The sequence below is a fragment of the Ursus americanus genome, unplaced genomic scaffold, assembly GCF_024610735.1.
Source record: "Ursus americanus isolate L20-20 unplaced genomic scaffold, mUrsAme1.1.p SCAF_68, whole genome shotgun sequence".
Taxonomy (NCBI): Eukaryota; Metazoa; Chordata; class Mammalia; order Carnivora; family Ursidae; genus Ursus; species Ursus americanus.
The window spans coordinates 1078461-1099281 of record NW_028273650.1 but is presented as its reverse complement, the minus strand read 5'-3'; the positions used below and the strand labels follow the sequence as shown (position 1 = coordinate 1099281).

At 55.4% G+C, this 20821-nt stretch overlaps 1 protein-coding gene and 1 long non-coding RNA gene across 2 annotated transcripts; one reads left to right on the top strand and one right to left on the bottom strand.

The window, feature by feature from the left end:
* Window positions 1–2411: 2411 nt before the first annotated feature.
* On the bottom strand, window positions 2412–6081 carry LOC123784906 (DENN domain-containing protein 3-like). Its single transcript, XM_045786441.2, has 2 exons — window positions 5542–6081; window positions 2412–5186 (listed from the first exon to the last, which is right to left on the bottom strand). Exons 1-2 carry the CDS (start codon window positions 5650–5652, stop codon window positions 4695–4697), a joined length of 603 nt encoding a protein of 200 aa, XP_045642397.2. The 5' UTR covers window positions 5653–6081; the 3' UTR covers window positions 2412–4694.
* On the top strand, window positions 3483–11550 carry LOC148106750 (uncharacterized). The gene is made up of 3 exons (XR_015723580.1): window positions 3483–3724; window positions 9465–9620; window positions 10129–11550. It is a non-coding gene; the product is annotated as an uncharacterized LOC148106750 (long non-coding RNA).
* Window positions 11551–20821: the final 9271 nt, after the last annotated feature.

Sequence of the window (20821 nt, the reverse complement as noted above, 5' to 3'; positions counted from 1 at the left end):
CCACTGGGCTGTCACGTGGGGGAGCTGGGGTTTGAACCAGATTGGTCGGACTCCTCTCTCTGTTCTTCTGCAGGGTGTCCCTCTTCCCTGACCAGTCTCCTGGTTCTGACCACCTGAGGGCCAGCATCCCCGGAGGGCAGGTGGCACACCCATACCTCCCAGTGGCCCATCTTACTGGATCTTCGAGTGCCCCGGGCACCAGTTTCCTGGATCCCACTTTTTCTCATTCCAGTTTCTCTGTGTGGATCTGCAGGCTGGTCAGCGCCTTGATGTGGGCAATAATGTGGGCTTCGGTGTGTCCTTGGTGACACCAGCTTCTTACCGCCCACCCTCTTTACTGTGCACCCACCCCCAGTCTTAAAGTGTGCTTCTGTTTCCACTATGAGCAAGTCCCTCCTAGGGACAAGCCCTCATCAGACTAGGGAGGTGGGAGGGTGCTTTTCAAGGAGGAAGTGCTCCCAGGATGCAGCTGCTTTGCCAATACACAGGAAGCCCTTCCTGAATGCTTCCCACAAAAGGTCAGCGCTCAGCCTGTGTGGCGCAGTGCAGGAAGGGGAGAAGCCGCATGGTCTTGTGTGTTTTGTTTTTTTATGTGGGGTCTGAGCGTAGCAGAGGCTGCACAGGGAGAGGGAGGAGTGCATGCTTTGCAGTGGGACAGACTGCAGCTTTGAGCTCCAGCCCTGCCACCTGTTCCATCGCTTGCATTTTTCCTTTGTCACGGTTTTCACAACAATAGAATGAAGATGATGTTAACATGCCCGTGCTGCAGGGCTGCTATGAGGTTTGGAGACTGTGGACACAGCATCTGACCCACAGAGCTGAGGAAAATCAGCTTTTATTAACACTGCACTCTGGGCGGTCCTTTGAATGATGGCCCCTCCATGATCAAGATGAACAGTAACCTGTACAGGAATGCTATTGCTACCCCATGATACTTATGGAGGGTATATTGTGCCAAGCACTCTGCCGAGTGTTTGACAGGAACAGTTCATTTTCTCCCCACAACAACCTAAGGTTATGGAGCTTCTCTGTAACCTCTACTAACAGATGAGCAAGGACGTTATGCCACCTGCTCAGTGTCTGACCCTGGGGAACAGTTGAACTGGAGCCTGGGTCTGCTTCACTGTTCATGGACTCCTGAACCTGAGCTCTTGGGCACCACAAAGTATGCTCAGGGGATGAGGAGGGTCTCTGCTGCACAACCTGCTGCTCATCTCCTCCGTCTACCTTTCGTCCTCTTTGTATCTGTTTGCATCACTTTTTGTCTTGCCCTTTCCTGATTTTCTGCTTTTATTAGGCAGAGGAATAATCAAAGCCGGCCTCCAGAACATCAGTTTTGAATGCATCATGATAAGGTTGAGGTCATCAAATGTGTCAGTTATCCATGGCTGTGTCACCACGCTAACATCTAGGGCTTAAAACCACAAGTATTTGATTTGCTCGTGATTCTCTGGTTGGCTGGTTGGGGCTGAGTGCATCTCCACAGTTGTGCTGGTCTGCCTGGGTCTCTGGTGGCCGCAGCTGGCTGACTACTTGGCTAGGGCTGGGTGGTCAAGCACAGCCTCACCCACGTGTCTGGCAGGTGGCAGCTTGTCAGCCAAGGAGGATCTGTGCTCTTCTACGCGGCCTTCTCACCAGACCTGCTTGGACTTGTTTAGAATCAGGTGACAAGAAAGCCAGACCATCTCCTGCAGCTTCGGCTCAAAAGTCACACCACATCCCCTGTGACACATTTTCATGGTCAAAGCAAGTTACAAGAGCCATCCACATTCAAGGGGTGAGTGACTGGATTCAATCTCCTGTGGGGAGCAGCGTCAACAAGTTGGTGGCCATTTTTAGTCTACCAAAGCGCCCCCACCGCCCTGCAAAGATCCCCTCACTATAATCCCCTTTGTCCCTCCACTCCCTTCCCTGACTCCCACTCCCTTCTTACACTTTAAATAACAGTTTCTTACTTCCCATCACCCAAAGCTGTACTCAGTTACTCCACAATATCTCATTATGTGCCAGGGACCCAGAAGTGAACAAAGTCCCTGCTTGAATGAATCTAACGTTCTGGGAGAGGGACACACAACCAACAAATAAACAAGCACACAGTGTAGGGCTGTGGAGGACAACAGCTGCTTTGCAGAACAACAGAGCAGAGTCAGGGGTGGGGGGTGGGGGTTCCTATTATACACAGAGTGGTCAGTTGGCATCTGATGAGGTGACACATAAGCCTCAAAGACATGAGGGAGTGACACGCTCCAGAGGGAGGAGAGTTCCAGGCGGAGCAAACTCTGGGGACCAAGGCCCTGGGGCTCACATTCAGAGACACACTTCCTTGCAAACTTGGATGGAGTTAAAAAAATTCTACAAATAACTGTAACACATTTCATTAAAGAACAACAAAAACATATATAGTAAAACTCTTGCTACGCAAAATTGTTTTATTTTACCTGCTTCTGTTACAACTAGAGTCAAATGATAGCTTCTGAGGACAGAACGGTGGGTTACCTTTTTGGGCTTCAGGAGTTCACCTTTGAAAAGGAGTGTGGCCCTAACCTGCCTCCTGGCTTGTGGTGAGGATCAAAGTGACACCATAAAGATGAAAGTTGCCCTGCCTCTGGTTTCATTTCCTACCGCAAGGTTGTCATTTTTTTTTTTTTTAAAGAACACAAATCAGATATTACTTCCTGCTTGAAACCCTCCCCAGGCTCCCTGCGGCCTAAAGAACAAACGCCAGGTTCCTAAGGATGCCTGAAGAAGCCCCTGGACAAGTGCATTTTTGCCCCTTCCACTCGGCGTCCTGGGTCTGCTCAGCTGCCCTAGGCCTGGTGACTCCCAGATCCCCGGGGTCCTCCTCTTCTGTCTCCAGCCCTGAGACCAGCGCGCAGGCCCCACATCTGTCTACCTCCAGCCGCCTCCCACAGCCTCTTTCAGGCCGTCTTCCAGGGTTCAATCTAAGTACAGCCCAGCATTAGCTGTGATGCCACGGAACACACCCCTGAGCCTCACTCTCCTGTGTGCAGAGGGGCCTGGGACACCTAACTCCTCGGGGTGGGCAGGAAGCCTGGCGAAGACACGCGCGAGGACTCGGGCCAGGCCCCGGCCCACTGCGGGGCTCGACTGCGCGGGTTCCGGCCCTGGGGCTGGGCTGCAGGGCGGCGGGCTAGGGCGGCCCTGCAAAGGGGCCGCGTCCGGGCTGCGGGGGGCAGGGCAGCGGGTGGGAGGGCTTCCCCGAGATCGGTCCAACCCCGCCGGCCCAGAGTGCCGCCAGTGGGAGCCCCGGGACCTCAGCTCGGCGGGCCGCCCCTCCCGGCCCCCGCCGAGGCTTCCCCGGACCCGGCCACCACATGCGCGCTCAGTCCCTTGCCGTCCTGAATTCCCGGCGCGACTGTCCGGCGCGGTCTCGGAAGCGGAGCCCCGTGGCGTGCAGGGCATGCGCGGGCCGCGGGGCGCATGCCCGGTCCTCCCAGCGGGGGGGCAAAGATCGGTGCGGGGACTCGGCCAGGCGCGCGCCTTGGCGGTGAAGCCCGGCTCAGCCGGTCGCCGCGCACGCGCGGCCCGCGCCGACGGACGCAGCACGGCCCCGAGGGTGCAAGCCCGCTGCCACCGCTGCCGCCGCCGGGCCGGGACGGCTGTGCGCCTGCGGCGTGAGGCGTGGGAGGGAGGGCCGCCCGTCGGTTCGCGGCGCCGCCTCGCAGTGGTCTGCCCTCGCCTCCCGGCGCCCCGCGCGGTCCGAGTGAGTGCGGGGCTGGGGAGGGGGCCGGGACGCGGGCGGGCGGGCGGGCTCCTGGAGCTGGGGGTTGGCGGGGCCGAGCGGGGCCAAGGAGCCGGTCCGCAGGGCGGATGTGGCGGAGACGGGCCCCTCCCGCGCGGGGCTCGGGAGGCCGAGGATGTGGGGAGGCCGGAGAAGTGGGGAGGACGACGGAGGGGCCCGGGGAGGACTGCGCTGTGGGGAGGACCGGGGCGCGGGCAGGTCGGGAGATGTGGGGCGGACTGGCGGTCTCCGGGAGGACGGTGATGTGGGGAGGCCGGCGGGGGGACACGAGAGGCCAGGGAAGGGGGACGAGGGGGCGGGTTCTGGGAGAACGGGGATGGGTGGAGGACGGACTTGTGGGGAGGTCGGCGGGCTCCGGCAGGCCAGGGGACGAGGGGAGGCTGAGGGCTCGGGTAAACGGGGAGGTTTGGGGGACATGAGAAGGCCTGGGGGGCTTCGTGAAAGATGGGGAGGTTGGTGGATTCGGGGGTCTCGGAGAGACGGAGGTGCTGGAGGCCGGAGCGTACAGGGAGGTTGGGAGCTTGGGGAGGCCAGCTGGCTTTCTTGGGAGCCAGCGGATTGCCTCAAAAACAAAAGGGGGGAGAGAGGAAGGAGGAGGAGGAGGGAAATCCATAGACGGGGCGTCTTCCAGTAGGATGGTCCACAGCATTACTGAACAACAGAAGCTTAACCAGAGAAACACAAGATCTGGACCGGGACACTGGCTGCTGGGGTCTGCCAAGCCCTTCCCCTGTGCTGGCGGGTGCGGGGTGGTCCCCACACAGAGCCCGGACCAGGAGGACATGCCCACTTTAGAGCCAAGGAGGCTGAGGCTCAGTAAGGGCTGGCACCTCACTCAAGGCCACAAAACTAGAAAGCAGCCACGGCCAGGCCGGTTAGCAGGCTCCATCAGTGCCGACACCCACACTCTCCTCGCTGGAGCCCCGGGAATTTAAGGGGACTGGCACGTGACACGGGGTCCCGGCGCCCAGAACCCCCCAGCCTCGAAAACACGCGGAGGACTGCAGGAGGATGGTGCAGACCCGCGACAGCACCCCACGTGCGTGGAGCCCAGAGCACGAGCCCCAGGGACAGGAGTGCCCACCCTCTCCCTGTGGCCAGGGCACGTGGCCCTCCCTGCAGGGCCCTTTGGAAGCCCCTCTCCGCCAGTCCCCGCAGGGGTCACAAGGATCTGACATTCTACAGCAAATGGCCAAGGCCTAACCTTGCTGACTTCTTCAAAGTAGTCGAGGTGGCAGCCCATGAGGAAGGACGCCGGTGCCATGACGAAGTCTAGCATCTGGCGCGACAAGACGGGCACGAACGTGTGCTGCCACTGCAGGGAGTACAGGTAGGCCAGGAAGCACTCGGCGACCAGCGGTAGCAGCGCCCAGCTGGAGGAGAAGAACACCATCCGCTGCTCCATGAGGAGGCACGTTAGGATCTGGGGGAGATCAACGACACCGTGTACACACCTCTGACCACGCGCCATGCACTGAACATGCGTGTGAATGAGCCACCAAAACCACGTGGAGCCTAGGTCTCACCCGGTTTCCCTGCTGTTTGCCAAAACAAAAGCCCCTTTAACCCCCAAAAGCACTGCTTGTAAATGGTGTGCACAGTCCTGAATGTCTGCTTGAAGCCAAAAAGCAACTATTCCCAGTGTGTTGTGGAACATTCGGAACATTCTGGAATGTTCTGGAACACACGTGCCCTGGAATCACCCTCCAGACGATGACAGCTTAGATGCCCCACCAAGCCAACCAGCACGGACGCCCCAGGTCCGGAGGGACGCTTACCTGCCGCACTTTCTCGGGCCTGAAGCACAGCAAGGGCAGGTGAAGGTCCAAGTCGATGACCGGGCTCTCAGGGTCCACGCGGGAGGGAAACACGATCTGTAGTGGCTTCATGTTAAATATCTGTGACAACCAAGTTCCGTAATTAGTTCAGAGAGCCGCTCCCAGCAGAGGCCGAAATGCACTGAGACTCTCCTTTCTGGCACCGAGGGTGTCTGACCTAGGATACGTGTTTGAAGACTCACGCTATCCCCGTATATGTCACAGAACCAAACAGTCCAGAGACACACAGAATTGCTGAGCAAGGCTCAGACGTGAATCAAGTACTGAATGTCTTTTTCGGCCAAACTTCCCTAAACTCTTTACTTCATTAGCAGACTGCCCATCGGCAAAGATAAACTGACACCTGGACATCTGTCCCGATCAGCACAGGTTCTAAGTCAAACACGATCGGGTTAATCTCAGACACTTACTGCATATTACAAATTCTCTTAGTATTTTCAACGTAATTGTCAAAGCTCTTTAAAGACATGCACTTTAAGAAATCGCTGAGAAAGACTTTATTTTTCTCAATGATGGTATCTCAAAATTACACTTTGATTCAAATTCAGTATCTGCAGAATGCCCCTTCTGTGTAAAAGGACGCGGTAGACGGAGGGGGACGGTAGGGGCCCCTCCACCGAGAAGCCTTCCAGCTCATTGGCAAGTTCGTTCCTGACCGTGGGTGTCAGCCTTTTGGGGGGCACCCAGGATGGTCCCTGGAGCCCTGGGGACCAGCAGAACGGAGTGACCCAAGTGTGAGGAGCACCGGGCCACAAGCACAGAGAAGATTCGAATCTGAGCACAGAGAACCTCCCGCCAGGAAAAGTGTGGAAGGAGGACACACGGAGAGATGCGGAGCACTGGCTGGAGAACAAATGTTCGCGTTCCACACGTGCTCACACCTGCATCACCACGGCTCTGCGTGAACGCTCGTGCAAAGAACCTGAGGGCAGGAGAAGCCTTCTTTCTGCAAGGGCCCCCCGACGGCACCGTCTTGTCACCCACTGGCCCACAGAAGCAAGACACATCAGAATCAAGGCGGACGCGCTGTGTGGACAGTAACATCCTTTTTATTTAAAACAAAACACGGTAGAGCAGAGTTACATGCTCCCAGCGGTGATGAACTATGAATCATTGTAAAGTTTATATGAAAAATTCCCCTCAATATTTCAAAAAATAAACGTATCGACCAGCTTCCCAACTACAGGTAGAAACTAATACAAACACCAGTCATTCTACCAGGGACGCTGTTGGGCCCCCGGGATGCCAGCGACCTCACGTGCGTGAGATCCACACCCTCTGAGCTGGGCTCTGCTGTCCACCCCACCTCTCAGGTGAAGAGACTGAGGAGGGAGAGAGATTTCGGGGAAACACTTTCCAAAGTTCAGCTTTGACTGTAGCCCCACGCAGACAATAGGATCCACACACAAAGCAACACAGGAAGTGAGTCCGGTAGAGTGAGACGGAAAAGGCGCATTTCGCGTGCACACCCAGCGACTTGGCCATGCTCTGAAAGCACGTAAAATCAGACCCGCTGGTGGGCAGAGAAGCGGCAGAGCGGGCCCAGGGACGCGGGTGTCTGCTGCTCTCGGGCTGGTGGTCCAGGCGCCGTCCGCGAAAGGGCACTGAGCCAGGCCTGGTGGAGGCTGGGCGCCACCGCCCCTGACGCAGACAGGAGATGCCCCACCCGGCGCCCACACGCTTGATTCACAGGAACCACAGCTCCTGACCACTAGCTACACAGCCTCTCCATCAATGTTTGCTTGTAGTGGGTTCTGGAATTCCATGCTGAATCGGCTCCGGGGTTAGAGAAGAACCTTGGCCTTGCGTTTTTCCAAAACAAGGAACAGCCACAGTGGTTCAACACTCCCAAAGATGGGTCAGGGCCACGTATCAATGAGGACCCCAGAGCTGGTGAGGCCGCACGAGGGGGATCACAGCGGCTAGTCTGAGCCAGACTCGGCTCATTCGGACAAATGCGCAAGAACCAAGACGCAGGCCCTGCTCTGTGAACAGGACAGGCTAACGCCGAAACACGACCCATCCGTTCATTCATTCACTCGACAGCTGTGGGAGCAGCAGGCATGGTAACAGCGTCGCAAACACAGCTCTGAACGGGGCCTTTTCCTCATGCAGCTTGGAGGCCGATGGAGAAGATGGACATTGAACAAAACACACACGTGTGCGGGCCCTAACTGCAGACCATGCTGGGCTCTGCAGGAAGGGAGCAGGGCACAGAGAGACTGGTGGGAGGTCACACAGAGGCCATCCCGAAGAACCTGACTTCCAGGAACAGCATATGCAAGGGCCTGGGGGCAGCACCTGCGAGGGACTGAGGGAAATCCAGTGTGGCTGGACAACAGTCAGCAAGGGAGTGAGGACATGAGACAGAGCAGGACACTGATACAGGGGCTAGGGATGCAGGACTGCGGCAGCTACACAGCGAGAAGCCATTGTGGGCTTTTACGCACAAGAGGAGAGTCCAATGGATAGATGTTAACAGTCCCTGCAGCCACTATGCAAAGGATGAACTGAATGAAGGGTCAAGAATGGACGTGGCCAGACCAATGGCTCCCCAAGTCATGCAGGTGGGACCCAGTGGCCCTGCGTGGGGTGGTGGCCGTGGCCAACTAGAGGCAAACGCCGGGAGCTGGCCGGTCAGGGATGAGCCATGGATGGAATGCAGGGGTGAAGAGAAGAGGCATCAAGAACGACCCCCAGGAAACTTTCTCACGGGGGTGGTAAAAGTCGGAGAACCAAATGTGAGCTCATCCAAGACTCCGAGGTACAGAAGATGGGTATGGGTGCGGTTCGTGCATTACTCATGCTCAAAGGCGGAACATAGTACATACGGTTATTAACCCTCAAACTGCCCTGAACTCGGCTTTGTTCACTGCTTAGCCGGTCCTCAGGGAACACTTGTTGAGTGATTAGAGCAAGAACAGAAACTTTGATGACTTCACTGAACCATAAAAAAATACCAATTATCCACATAATAAAGATGAGAGCCTTGCACAAAACAAGAACCCAATAAACGTCCCTACAAAGGTTTCTGGGAGCGGAACCAAGGTCCTGGGGCAACTTGCTCTGTCTCTGGGCCTGGAATGCATCTGGCAGGGTTCCCTCCCCCATCCCACACACTGTAGTGTGATATTAAAAATATACATTTTAAGTTCATGATCACATGTCTCCTGCGAAATAAAATTAATTTTTCAACTGTGAATAATAATCAATACGTAGAGAACCGAGATCTCTATGTCTAAGCTTCCAGAAAGGACTGAGTGAAGCAGAGTCGACATCTATGACTTTCTTCCAGACACTAATCTGGCAGGTGCTTGTTTGAGAACGAGGAAATGCCCGGTGGTTGCGTCAGTCTGGAAGATGCCAGGCCAGACAGGTGTCATCACAGCTCAGCCGTCTTGGCCCATTACTCGGCAAAGGGGGAACGTGGGCTGCCTTTCTGCAACTGTCCTTAGCCCGAAACCCTCAAGTGGTGAAAGAGCCAACAACATCTCAGGACGAGCGTGCCAGGGAACCCAGACCCACGGAAACGCTTGGCCACTTATTCAACAACACGGTGGCTCAACCCCAGCCCCCACACCAGAGGCCCCAGTGCCCTCCCAGGTTGGGGGGGCCGCATACTGTCCAGCCCAGTACAGATGGGGTGCCGGCGTCATGCCCCATGCCAGTGGTCCTGTTGCCACTGACCTGGGGACACGGACCGAGGGGTGAGAAGAAGGACTGCCGGCCTCAGAGAGAAGAGACACACCCTTCCTCCAGCAACCAAACGGTCACCCCAGGTCTACACAACAGGGTCATTCAGCCTGAACACTTTCGAACTTTAACTTGGTACCCGATTTTTACAAAACCTTTTGTCTTTTCAGTCTTCCCCCAGATAATATGAAGAGCACGGGCTCTGCCTCCGACCTCCGTTCTGTCTAGCTACGATGCCTGAGACGGGCCACTCCGCAGAGGCAGTTGCCGGGCTGCTCCCCGAGCTCCCAGAAGAGGTCAACAGGCCGTGACAGAGAAACGGGCAGGTCAGCTCCAAGCTAGTGGAGAAACAGAAGTCAAGGGCAGGATTCGCTGGGTGGCAAGCATGTGGGAAGGTGGGAGGACGCCGGGGTGGGGTGGGCTGCGCGGAATCAAAGATCTCTGAGGGACTCAGAGAGGGCATGAGGAAGGACATCGTTGTCACCAGGAGAAATGGAATTGTCACCGGCAGGGAAGGGACAGCCAGCATCACCGTTTCAGTAAGAATCGTGGAGCCAAAGGGGAACTCTTACCCTTGAGAGGATTCATACAAGGAACTCCCATCAGTAAATACACTCTCTAAACTCAAAAAGCTTATTTTTATTCTGTATAATTTAAATTCAGGCAATAATTTCTTTATATTTGGAAAAAAGTTTAGTACCAGTGGGAACAAAGACCAAACATGGGAAATCCATAGTACTGGATAATGTTTACATCTTTGTGTATCAGGCATGAAAGGAAACCACGTCTTGAGTTCTATAAAACCTTTCTAAAACTTTCCTTATCACCATCCAGCAGTTCGGACCTACTTAACTATGAAAGTATGCACGTCCGCTCCTTCCTCATGTCAAACATCACATCGGTGAGCACAGCGTGGAGCCGGCCCCTTGCCTGCAAACCCCCCTCTGCTCTTCCCCTCTGCCCTGACACTCCTGGGTAGGGCCCTGGCAGACCCCTCCTTCCAGGCTGTGACCCCCCCAGGGCTGACTCCTTGCCCCTCCTCAAGTGCCCCGCCTGGCTGGCAGTCTCCACACTCACATGGTGTCCTCACCTAGGGACGGCGCCCAGAGTCCCACTGCCAGCTCAGACCTCTTGCCAGTCCCAGACCGCACCCAGCTGCCTCCAGACATACCTGGCGGGTCCCTTAAACTCACAGCTTCAAAAATTAAGCTCCTGCTGATTTCCCTAAAACCCAAGCTTCCGCCCATATGCTTGCCTGTGATAAAGACAGTGACCCTCGGGTCTTCGGAGCCACCAACCGCAGAAAGGTCTCTGAAAGCAGCCCCAGTGCCAGCCCAGCTGCGCACCTGCAGACCAAGCAGCCACCCACCCTGGGACTTAGAGCAGCTACAGACTCCACAAACTAATCCTTCAAGGGTTCTGCCATGAGAATGGCATCGCCTCCTCCCGCCCGGCCCAGGGCGCCCGACCCGCACTGTCCACTCTCACAAAGGGGGGGCACCTGGGTGGCTCAGTCGGTGAAGTGTCTGCCTTCGGCTCAGGTCATGATCTCAGGGTCCTGGGATGGAGCCCCAGGTCCGGCTCCCTGCTCAGCGGGGAGCCTGCTTCTCCCTCTCCCTCTGTGCCTCTCCCCTCCCCGCTGTGTTCACTCTCTCTCAAATAAATAAATAAATAAATAAATAAATAAATAAATAAATAAATAAACAAATAAATAAATAAAAATCTTAAAAACAGAACACATGTGACCTCATCACCTGCCCCAACGGGCGGTGACTCCTGCCACTGGCACCAGCTTTTTATCCCTGCAGACCCTTCGATGGGTCCAAACCAGCCTCACACACCATCTCTGTCCCTCCACCAGAATGAAAATGGAATCTGTTTCCATACATTACCGTTATTACCACGTATTCCATGTATGTGGCACATGTGTGCTACGTCACAGGGCAGGACGACGACCTGCATCGTACGCCTGAGCAGCAGGCCAGCCTGCTTCCAAAGCCAGGGTGCCCCCAAAGCCGTGCCCCGCTGAACCTCTCGGTCTCCAGACACAAGCGCCCATGGTCCAACGCTGTGCTTTTTCCCTGCTCTCCACTCCGCCGGACTCATGCTCACCCCCTCTCCACTCCTCCTCTTCACCAGGGATGCCCCCTCCACCCCCACTGGAGGGAGACTTTCCTCACCTGCAGCCAGGACAAGGCGCCTCTTCTAGACCATCAAGCCCCTGGCTCCTCACCTTCTTCCACCACCTCCACCTCCCCTCCTCACCTCCTACAGGACCTCCTTCCATCACCTTCACCTCCCGTCCTCACCTCCTACAGCACCTCCTTCCATCACCTCCACCTCCCCTCCTCACCTCCTACAGCACCTCCTTCCATCACCTCCACCTCCCCTCCTCACCTTCTACAGCACCTCCTTCCATCACCTCCACCTCCCCTCCTCACCACCTACAGCACCTCCTTCCACCTCTCCTGCACCTCCTCCCTCCTCACCTCCTACAGACCTCGTTCCACCACCTCCACCTCCCCTCCTCACCTCCCTCAGCACCTCCTTCCACCTCCCCTTCACCTCCTCCCTCCTCACCTCCTACAGCACCTCCTTCCATCACCTCCACCTCCCCTCCTCACCTCCTACAGCACCTCCTTCCACCTCCCCTGCACCTCCTCCCTCCTCACCTCCTAGAGCACCTCCTTCCGCCTCCCCCTGCCCTGGCTCAGCACCTAGAGCACTGATGCCCTCCACGTTGTACTCTATCACCTTCAGAGCTGTTGGTGGGCTGGGCCGGGGACTGTGTGGTCTCTCTGTGTCCCCACATTCAGCCAGCCGACGGCTCTCAGCGGAGGTTGCTCATCCATTCACATCCTCGCGCTCCGCGACCTCTTAGAGCGCAGCAGTCCGGATGCTGAAGGGAATGCGGTCATCATGCTAACGGCAGGAGACTACCTCTCGCCCCCGCCATTTATCTAGTCCCTTAAAGTAAGATGGCCTAAATTCAGCCAACTTGGCATTTGGCCATACATCTCACATCTGTTTTTCCACTGAACGTATGTCCTTGCGTCTTTTCTGGTTGGATAAGCAATACAGTCTCATGTTAAAAGCTAACGACAATACAGGAAGAATAAAATACATAAGAACAGAAAGGAAAGGCCTTCCCCCTAATTCCACGAAAGGGTGGGTAATACTATGCACAGCGGAGATTACAGCCTTCCCGTTTCTTATGTGCGTATATATCAATATGATTTGTCCCCCTACATACAATCATCTCCTTTTACTGGTTCCACTAGCTTTTTTCTCCACTTCAGCATATGGGGTGGCTGATTCCCTGTCACAGCTGTATGGTGCCACACGGGGACGACGCAGTAACAGCCCTACCGAGGGACAGCTGGCATGCTCTCTTCTTCGTCACACGCACAACCTGAGCAAAGGCAGTGGTGAACAGTGTCTGCCATACATACGTGCACGTGTCCGACTGGGTCATCAGAGTAAGTTCCTGAACGCACAGTCCTGGATCCCAGAGCATTGCAACGGCCCCTCCCCTACGGGCGAGACAAGGTCTGTTCTCACAGCCTGGGGACAGTCACTCCTGCTCTTCTCTCGCCCACACTGATTTACTAACCCCTCCCCGGGAACAACCATTTCAGTCCAAAAAACCAGAGCTAATTAAAAAGTGAGACACACACACCCTAATTGATAGCATCACAGATTTATTTCTTATTCCTTTTTTTTTTTAATTTTATTTATTCATTTGAAAGAGAGAGAGACAGCCCGCGAGAGAGAGGGAACACAGGCAGGGGGAGTGGGAGAGGAAGAAGCAGGCTCCCAGCGGAGGAGCCTGATGTGCGGCTCGATCCCAGAACGCCGGGATCATGCCCTGAGCCGAAGGCACACGCTTAATGACTGAGCCACCCAGGCACCCCCACAGATTTATTTCTGTTAGATTATAGAACGGCACTGATCTTCACACAGGATGGGCCATAATCTGTGAAATAAAGCAGAAAACAGATTTGTTTAGCACTCTAGAACTTGCTGTCCACCACCGTTAATAGCCACGTGGCTATTGAAATTGAAATTAAAATTCAATGAAGTGTAAAATCCAGTTCCTCAGTGGCACTAGCCATGCCTCAAGCACCTGGTAGCCATGTGTGGCTAGTGGCCGACACACGGATGGCACAGATGAGGAACACTGGCGTCATCACTCAGAAAGTTCTGGTGGACAGCGCTGCTCTAGAAACCGAAAGCTGGGACGCTCTCCACCAAGAACCGCTACAATGTTGCCTTCACACCAAGAATTACGCCAGTGAGCTACTCGAGGCTCGGAGCTCTCGGCCCACTCGGAGGGTTAGTGGTGGATCCTTCCACACCCCACGCCTCGTCTCCACGGCAACCACGGAGTAGAGAGAGATGTAACCAAGCCAGAACCTCCCATGGGGTGGACGTATTCTCCAAGTCTTTGTCACTACCCTCACAAAACACCACCCATCTAAGAAACGAAATGGAAAGTTAGGACTCCTTACTACCCTACCAGGAAGTGGAATGTTTCTCATACCTCCAGGCTTGTTTTCATCTGTCACCGAGCAGGAATGCCTCAACGACAGAGAAATGGTGATTTTCAAAGTTATAAAAAAAGCCTCAGACGTTAGAAATAGAACTGCTATAACAGCAGAGTGGCCAAGTGAAGTCACATGTTTAGGTAACTGTAACGTCAACATCGGCCTTAAAGGAGGCTCAGCCCAGGAAGTTGGATCCGTCCCGAAAGGCTGCCTTTTTCCTACTCCAAATATTTGCGCTCCACCTCTTGCTGAACCCCTAACAGAATCAGCGTGTAGGATAAAAAGGGTAATAGCTAAAATGCAGAGTAGCAAACTGCCACTTGCCTGGGAAAGCCGTGGCCTGTTTGGGGCAGGAAAGCACCACCGTGCCATTCACCCTGCTCTCGAGACACGTCTCACCCTGGGGCAACCAACATGCATGCCGAAATCACCCAAGAAGCAACTGAAACCAGGTCATTTGCTATCAGAAGAAAAAGGAGGCAATGCCATTGGCAAATTAGAGGCAGGGAGATAACTCAGTCGATGAGGGTCAGAGGAGACAGAGGTCAAAAGGGGATGCAGACATCACCGGGATTTGGGGAGTAAGAAAGGAGGAGGGAAATGCAGAACCCATCGAAGTTGGCTCTGTATTAAGGGAGACAGGTCGCCTGGGTGGCTCAGTCAGTTAAGCATCTGCCTTCTGCTCAGGTCATGATCCCGGGGTTGTGGGTCCCTGCTCAGTGGGGAGTCTGCTTCTCCTTCTCCCTCTGCCCCTAGCCCCTCTCCTGCTCTATCTCTCTCTCCCTCACTCAAATGAATAAAATCTTAAAAAAAAAAAAAAGCTAAGGAGAATACCAAGACATTAAGAGACATTTATCCAGTTAATTTGAGCAACATCTAGCTTCTCCTGATGACCTCGACCCTTTCCGCTGCACCCCTAAATACTCGGGTGCCTTCCTGTGCCTCTCACTGCTGTTGTCCAGAATGAGATGAGGACTTGCCCAGGTAACTGGGCGGTAGAGCCGGAATCTCGGAGTACTCTGGGCATCACCACTAACCAGAGAAAAATGCCACAGATAGGGTCATATGGACATCCTGGACCAAGAGAAAAAGAGGGCCACAAACCGATTCAAAAGAAAGCCTGGGTTACACAACCAAGAAAAAGCAGGAGCACAGTAAAGAAACACAGAGAATGAGAGTGTCCAAAACTGCTGCTTTCCGGGAAAACGGTTTGTCACTCTGGCTGCTAGCACACAGAGAAAGAGAAAAGGGCCCCGCGGCGGGGCGGGGCGGGGGGGGGGGGGAGTAGGCAGCCTTTTCTGCAAGCGAGAAAAACAGGAAGGTTTCATCGCAAAATGACTAAATGCAGAACATTTGAAAGTGCCCCTTACATCTAAAACCCCAAACCTCACGATGCTGTGCCTGGCACAGCACCCACCACCGAGGAGACAGTAAGTCCGGGATAATGAATGAAATCCTTTCTTCCGCCAGGTAACCCCAGGCGCCCCGGCGCACCCCCGCCTCCCCCCATCAGCCGCCTTCACCCTGCCCAGGTGTGCTTCCCGAAGACCGAGCGGCCGAAGGCGGAGCACCTGGAGGGGCGTCCTCCGAGCCCGCGCTCCTCTCCGGCGAGGGCTCCCCAGTCCGCAGACCCCCGCGACTCCTCCGCGGCCAGGACAGCCAAGGTCCCCGCACCGGGCGGGCTGCGGTGGAGGGGGGGGGGTCTGGCCGGAGCCCCGAGCACCGCCCCCACCCCGCAGACGCCCGGGATGCCGGGGCCAGACCCGCGCTCCGATCGTAGCCGCCGCCCGGCCGCGCCCCGCCTCCGTTTCCCCACCGGCCCCTACCTGCTCGGGGCCGCGGAGGCTGTCCCGGGAGGGCCCCAGCAGCGCGCCCGACTCCAGCAGCCCTGAGGGCAGCGTCAGGTGCTGCGGTGCGGCCTCCGCCATGGCTGCTTGGCGGCCTCGCCCCGCTGGGCGCACCCCACTCGGGCGCCTGGGGCCGCCGACCCCGACCCCAGCCCCGCGCCCCGCGCAGCGCCGCCTGCACAGCACCCAGGCGGCCCACAGCCAGCCGCCGGGTTCGCGCAATGAGCAGTCTGTGGAGCGGTACCTCCCCCGGGGAGGGGCCTCCTGGGGGCGGGGCCTCCATGGTGGCGTGGCCGGCTGCGGCGCGCGGGGTCCGGTGGGGGCGTGGCCTCTGTGGGGGCGGGGCCAGCGGAGCCCTAACGGGGCCTGGCGGGGCGGGGCCTCCCCGCGGCGGCGCCACCAGAGGGGCGGGGTGTGGCAGGCGCGGCCGCGGGGCCCCGCGCCAGGTCGTCATTTCCTTACCGGCTCGCGGATCCTGGTGGAATGGATGGAGCCTGGGAGCACAGAGATGAGGAGGGTCTGAGAGGAGACAGGGCCCCTATCTGGCCAGCTCCAGACTGGCCTGTTCCGGGGGGGGGGGAGGGACCGTGGGCCTCCCCCAGCCACAGACTGGGGCCAGGAGGCTGGCTTTCGTGGCTGATCCCAGTCCCAGCTCTGCCTGCCCGCCAACCTTGGCACATCCCTATCCCTCTCTGCAGGCCAGCATAAGCATCTATAAAACCGAGCGGGTAGGGCACTTCGATGGCTCAGTGGGTTAAGTGTGTGCCTTGGGCTCAGGTCATGATCCTGGGGTCCTGGGATTGAGCCCCACATTGAGAGCTCTGCTCATAGGTGAGCCTGCTTCTCCCTCTACTGCTCCCCCTGCTTGTGCTCTCTCACTCTAGCTCTCTCAAATACATAAATAAATAAAATCTTTAAAAAAGAAAAAGCGGGAAATGATATGAAAGGAACTTTTCTAGTTCTAATAATCCATGATTCATTTTTTAAAAACCACAAATGTTTAATAATAATGTCAAACATCTGTCATCAGCCTAAGATGAAAAGGAACAAAGCAATGTCAGAATCACAAGGGGGATGGGTGGGCCTGGACCTGGGAGTGCAGTATTCCTCCAACCTTCCCAGCCTGGTGAGGCCCTCACTGCCCGCAGCCTGACTCATGGGTTCCGAGTTTCACTCACTAAGTCACCTATTTATTGGCTGTGGGTCACTGCTGGTTCTCACTTAGGTCTGGCATCCGCGATCTCATTGGTAGTCTGGCTCTCTCCGTGGTGTTTTCGTTGTTGGTGGCCTCAGCACAGGGCAGAGTGGAGATACCCATGAACCCCCAGTGCCCAGGAAAGGCTCACTGATGCGGCTTGGAGGCATGAGCCACTCCAGGAAGGCAGCAAAGCCCTGGGCTCTAGGGACCTGGGCTGGAGCCTGGCTCTTGTGCGAGCTATGGGACAGCCAAGCTGTTCACTGGCCCTAAGCCTCGGCGGCTTCCTGTTTGTTCAAATGCTGCTGGGTGTGGTCAGGACTCGGGGAGGTAAACACTTGGCGGCTGTCAAGAAGACCTAAGTGAGGCTCGGGCGAGAGCAGTGTCCCTTTTCCTCCAAGAGGTGCAAGGGTGGGTTTGAGGAAGGGAGCTCCGGGTAGCAACGGGTCCGGGCCTGGCTCCCGCCGTGCACGGGGCCTGCGAGGTTCTGCTTCTCTGGGCTTCACCCTTAACACCCGAGAAGGCCACAGGTCCTCCACAGGGCTCCTTCTTTACCCTGTGCTTTTCGGTGAGTCCCCAGTGCTCGTGCTGCAGACGCCTGCCCTGTCCTTGAGTGCTGATGGGATTGGACACAGAAGTGCAGATAACCAGCCACCAAAGGCACAGGTGGAAAAGCCACATAACGGCCATCTAGAGGCAGACGATGCAGGCAAGGGAGAAGCGGGAGCACGCAGAGCCTGGCTAACGGGGCCACCTGCAAGGGCGTAACACCGCCCCACGCTGGAGCCAGGGAAGGGACAGGTCGGACTGGCTGCAGAGCTCGCTGTTACAGGGGCTCTTGCTGCGGGCACCCCCATCCCGAGGAGCAGCCTTGCTGCTCTGTCTCACTCTCAGGATTACTGTGAAGAGCAAAGGAGAAAATAGATATGAAAATTGTTTGTAAACCGTAAAGGACAGAGGCAAAAATAGGGGGATGGGCACACCGTTGTGAGTAATGCTGAACAACACCGAACTGTCGACTACGAAAAGGTTACTTTTACGCTATGGAGTTTCATCTCAATAAATTTTTTTTAATGGAGTTTATTTTTTTTAAAGGTTTATTACTTAGCGCGTGCAGTGTGGGGGAGGGGCAAAAAGAAGGAGAGAATCTCCAGCAGATTTCCGGTAGGGCTGGATCCCACAACCCCAAGACCCCCACCTGAGCCAAAACCAAGAGTCTGACGCCCGACCGACTGCACCACCCAGGCATCCCTCTAACGGAGTTTAGGAGGACCCGGTCTCAAACTGTGCTATATAGCAGCACGCCTTGTGCGTTTTAGCGGTGGTTTAGGTGTTAAAATTCTTTTAAATATAGGGAATAGAGGGAAGCTTCATGACGTTGGATTTGGCAATGATTTCTTGCATATGACAGAAAAAACACAGCCAATGAAAGAGAGAGAAACTGACTTCATCAAAATTAAAACCTTTTTGTGCATCAAAGGATTCTATTAAGAGCATGAAAAGGCAATCCACCGAATGGGACAAATATTTGCCTGTTCCCTTATCTGTAAAACAGGGATGACCCCCACCTCACCGGCTGTTGGAAAAATTGAACCTACCGGTGACTGTGGAAGAGCCTCGTGTAGAGAGCGGGGACATTTGAATATTTACAAGTCCGACCCAGGAGGCATATGGGCCTTTCGAAGTCTGGGCCCCCATGTTGCCAGCCCCACCCCTCCCTGAGCCTGTCCTGCACTACCCAGACTTGGTCAGGGCCCCCCCACCAAATGCATGGTGCTTTCCACCTCCCTGCAGGGCTGCCCAGAGCACACCTCGGCTGAGGGCTGCACCTGTGTTCTCCTACCTCCTCCTCCAGTGGGAGGGGCTATTTCCCTCCAAGCTACAACCCTGAACTCAGGGTTCCGGCCTCCTCATTCTCATACCCCTGCTGCAAATCCTGATTCCAATATGTGCTGTCTTTGACCTTGGGCAAGTGACTTTCTCTCTCTGGGCCTCGGTTTCTTGTCTGTAAGATGGAATAGTACTACCTACTTTGCAGGGCTGTTCTGAGGGTCCAGCGTCACATACACCACGGTCGATGGTCAGGTGCGATCGGCATGACCTTCTGCTCTCATGGTTTATAGGAATCATCTACAGGGCCCGTCCTCTGACTTAATGGTAAGTGGACACTGGGTCATGTTGACATGTATAACCGTAAGCGTCCACACACGACAGAGCCGAAATGCCCACTGCAGCGTTCGGGTGCTCGTCACCATGTTCCAGCCGGTGTTTATTGTCCTCAAATCATTGCCCTTTTTACACCTCTGGCCGAGAGCTCCAGAGGTAATGTGAGTTTCTTCCATCAAGAGTTGAGGTGCCCCATTGCCCTTAAACCTGGTTGCAAATTATTTGACTCTTAACCTATGAAACTTTAATCCTTTGTGTGTGTGTGACTCGTGTTCATGAGAAAATACATTTAAGCAAAAAGAAAAAGCTCACACCACCCAGGATAAGCAGTTAAGTTTTTGATGTACGTCCATACACACACATGCTCCACCCACACAGTTTGGGATTTAGTCCTACATTTGTGAGCTGATACTAAACAGACTGCTGTGTAATCTGTTGTGTTTTGCTTTACAGTCTAGAATGAATATACTTTCGCGCAGATGTGTGAAATCTTCCAGTTAAAAAACAGACCTGGAGAACAGGTCAAAATACAAAATCCAGTGCGATGCTGGTAACAAGGAAAGGACCTAACACGAAATTCCACCAGATGATTAAAAGTAAAACAAAGGTCAGGGGTACCCCAGAAACGCTAACAGAAAGAAATCAGGGGCCAGATTTTCACATGAGGCAAAGCAGGAACTCAAGGCCTAGAGCACACACGGTGAGGACAGCTGAGGGAGTGTCTTGGCCTACGAGGCACCAACACAAACTTGTTTCTGACTCTTCTTCTCTCTTCCCTAAGCCTTTCGGGCTCAGCTACTCCTCTTGTCCTTTCTCCAGGGTCCAAATGCCCCAGGGGCGTGTCCTCTTTCCACCCGTGGCCAGGCTGGGTCCGCCCTCCCCGGAGGTTTTCTGTGTGACCTCCTTCTGCTCCCAGGGCATAGCTTCCGGAGGACAGGCTGTCTTGGCCTTTGGCACTTCATCCGATGTTCGCCTACCGAGCATTCTTCTATTTCTTTGGAATAAATTAATCCTGCAGGGATCCAGAGCATTTTCCTCCCCCAGGGCCCAGGAGAACAAGCGTTCTGGAAGGATCCGGGGCACTTCTTTCCTTCTCCAGCAACACAGAACTGCACTACAGCTAAAACAGTTAAATTATTTATTCCTCACAAAAGTCCTGAGCTGAGGGCTAGCTGGTTTTCCACGTGAAAATATAAGCCAGGCTTTGACTTTTCTTGGTAAAGTTTACATATCCATAAACAAAGAAAAACATGAGTCTGAATAAAGAGTTTTCCCCGGGGAACGAGAGGACCAGCACATCAGGAGAAAATGTTGGCTATGAAGAAGTCAGACGTGACCGCTCCCAGACCCAAGCTGTCCGAAGGCGCTCGCTGGGAAGCCGCTTCCCCTCCTGAGCCTTCGCGTGCTCGGTTCTATTGGGATGTTTACTGAGCACCTACTATACGTCTGGTCCTGTGATAATAGCTGGGCCCGCAAAGAATAAAATACAAGCCCTCCCCGGCCCTCCCCCCGGAGCTCCCTGGGCAGCAAGTGCATACCCAGGGAAGAGAGGGGGGCAGAGGCGCTAAGGAATCAGAGCAGGGCTCCGGCGGGGGGCTCGGGCAAGAGGAGAAAGCCCTGAGACCAGCCAGGAAGGTGAAGAGGCATTTTCCAGGGAGAAAAGGCCTGGAGAGCACGGCAGGCAAGGCAGTGGGGATGGTGTGGCGTGTGCAGAGCCCCACAAGCAAGTCCTTGGGTCCCGCAGCTGAGGAGCTGGTGGGTAGGTCTGTCCT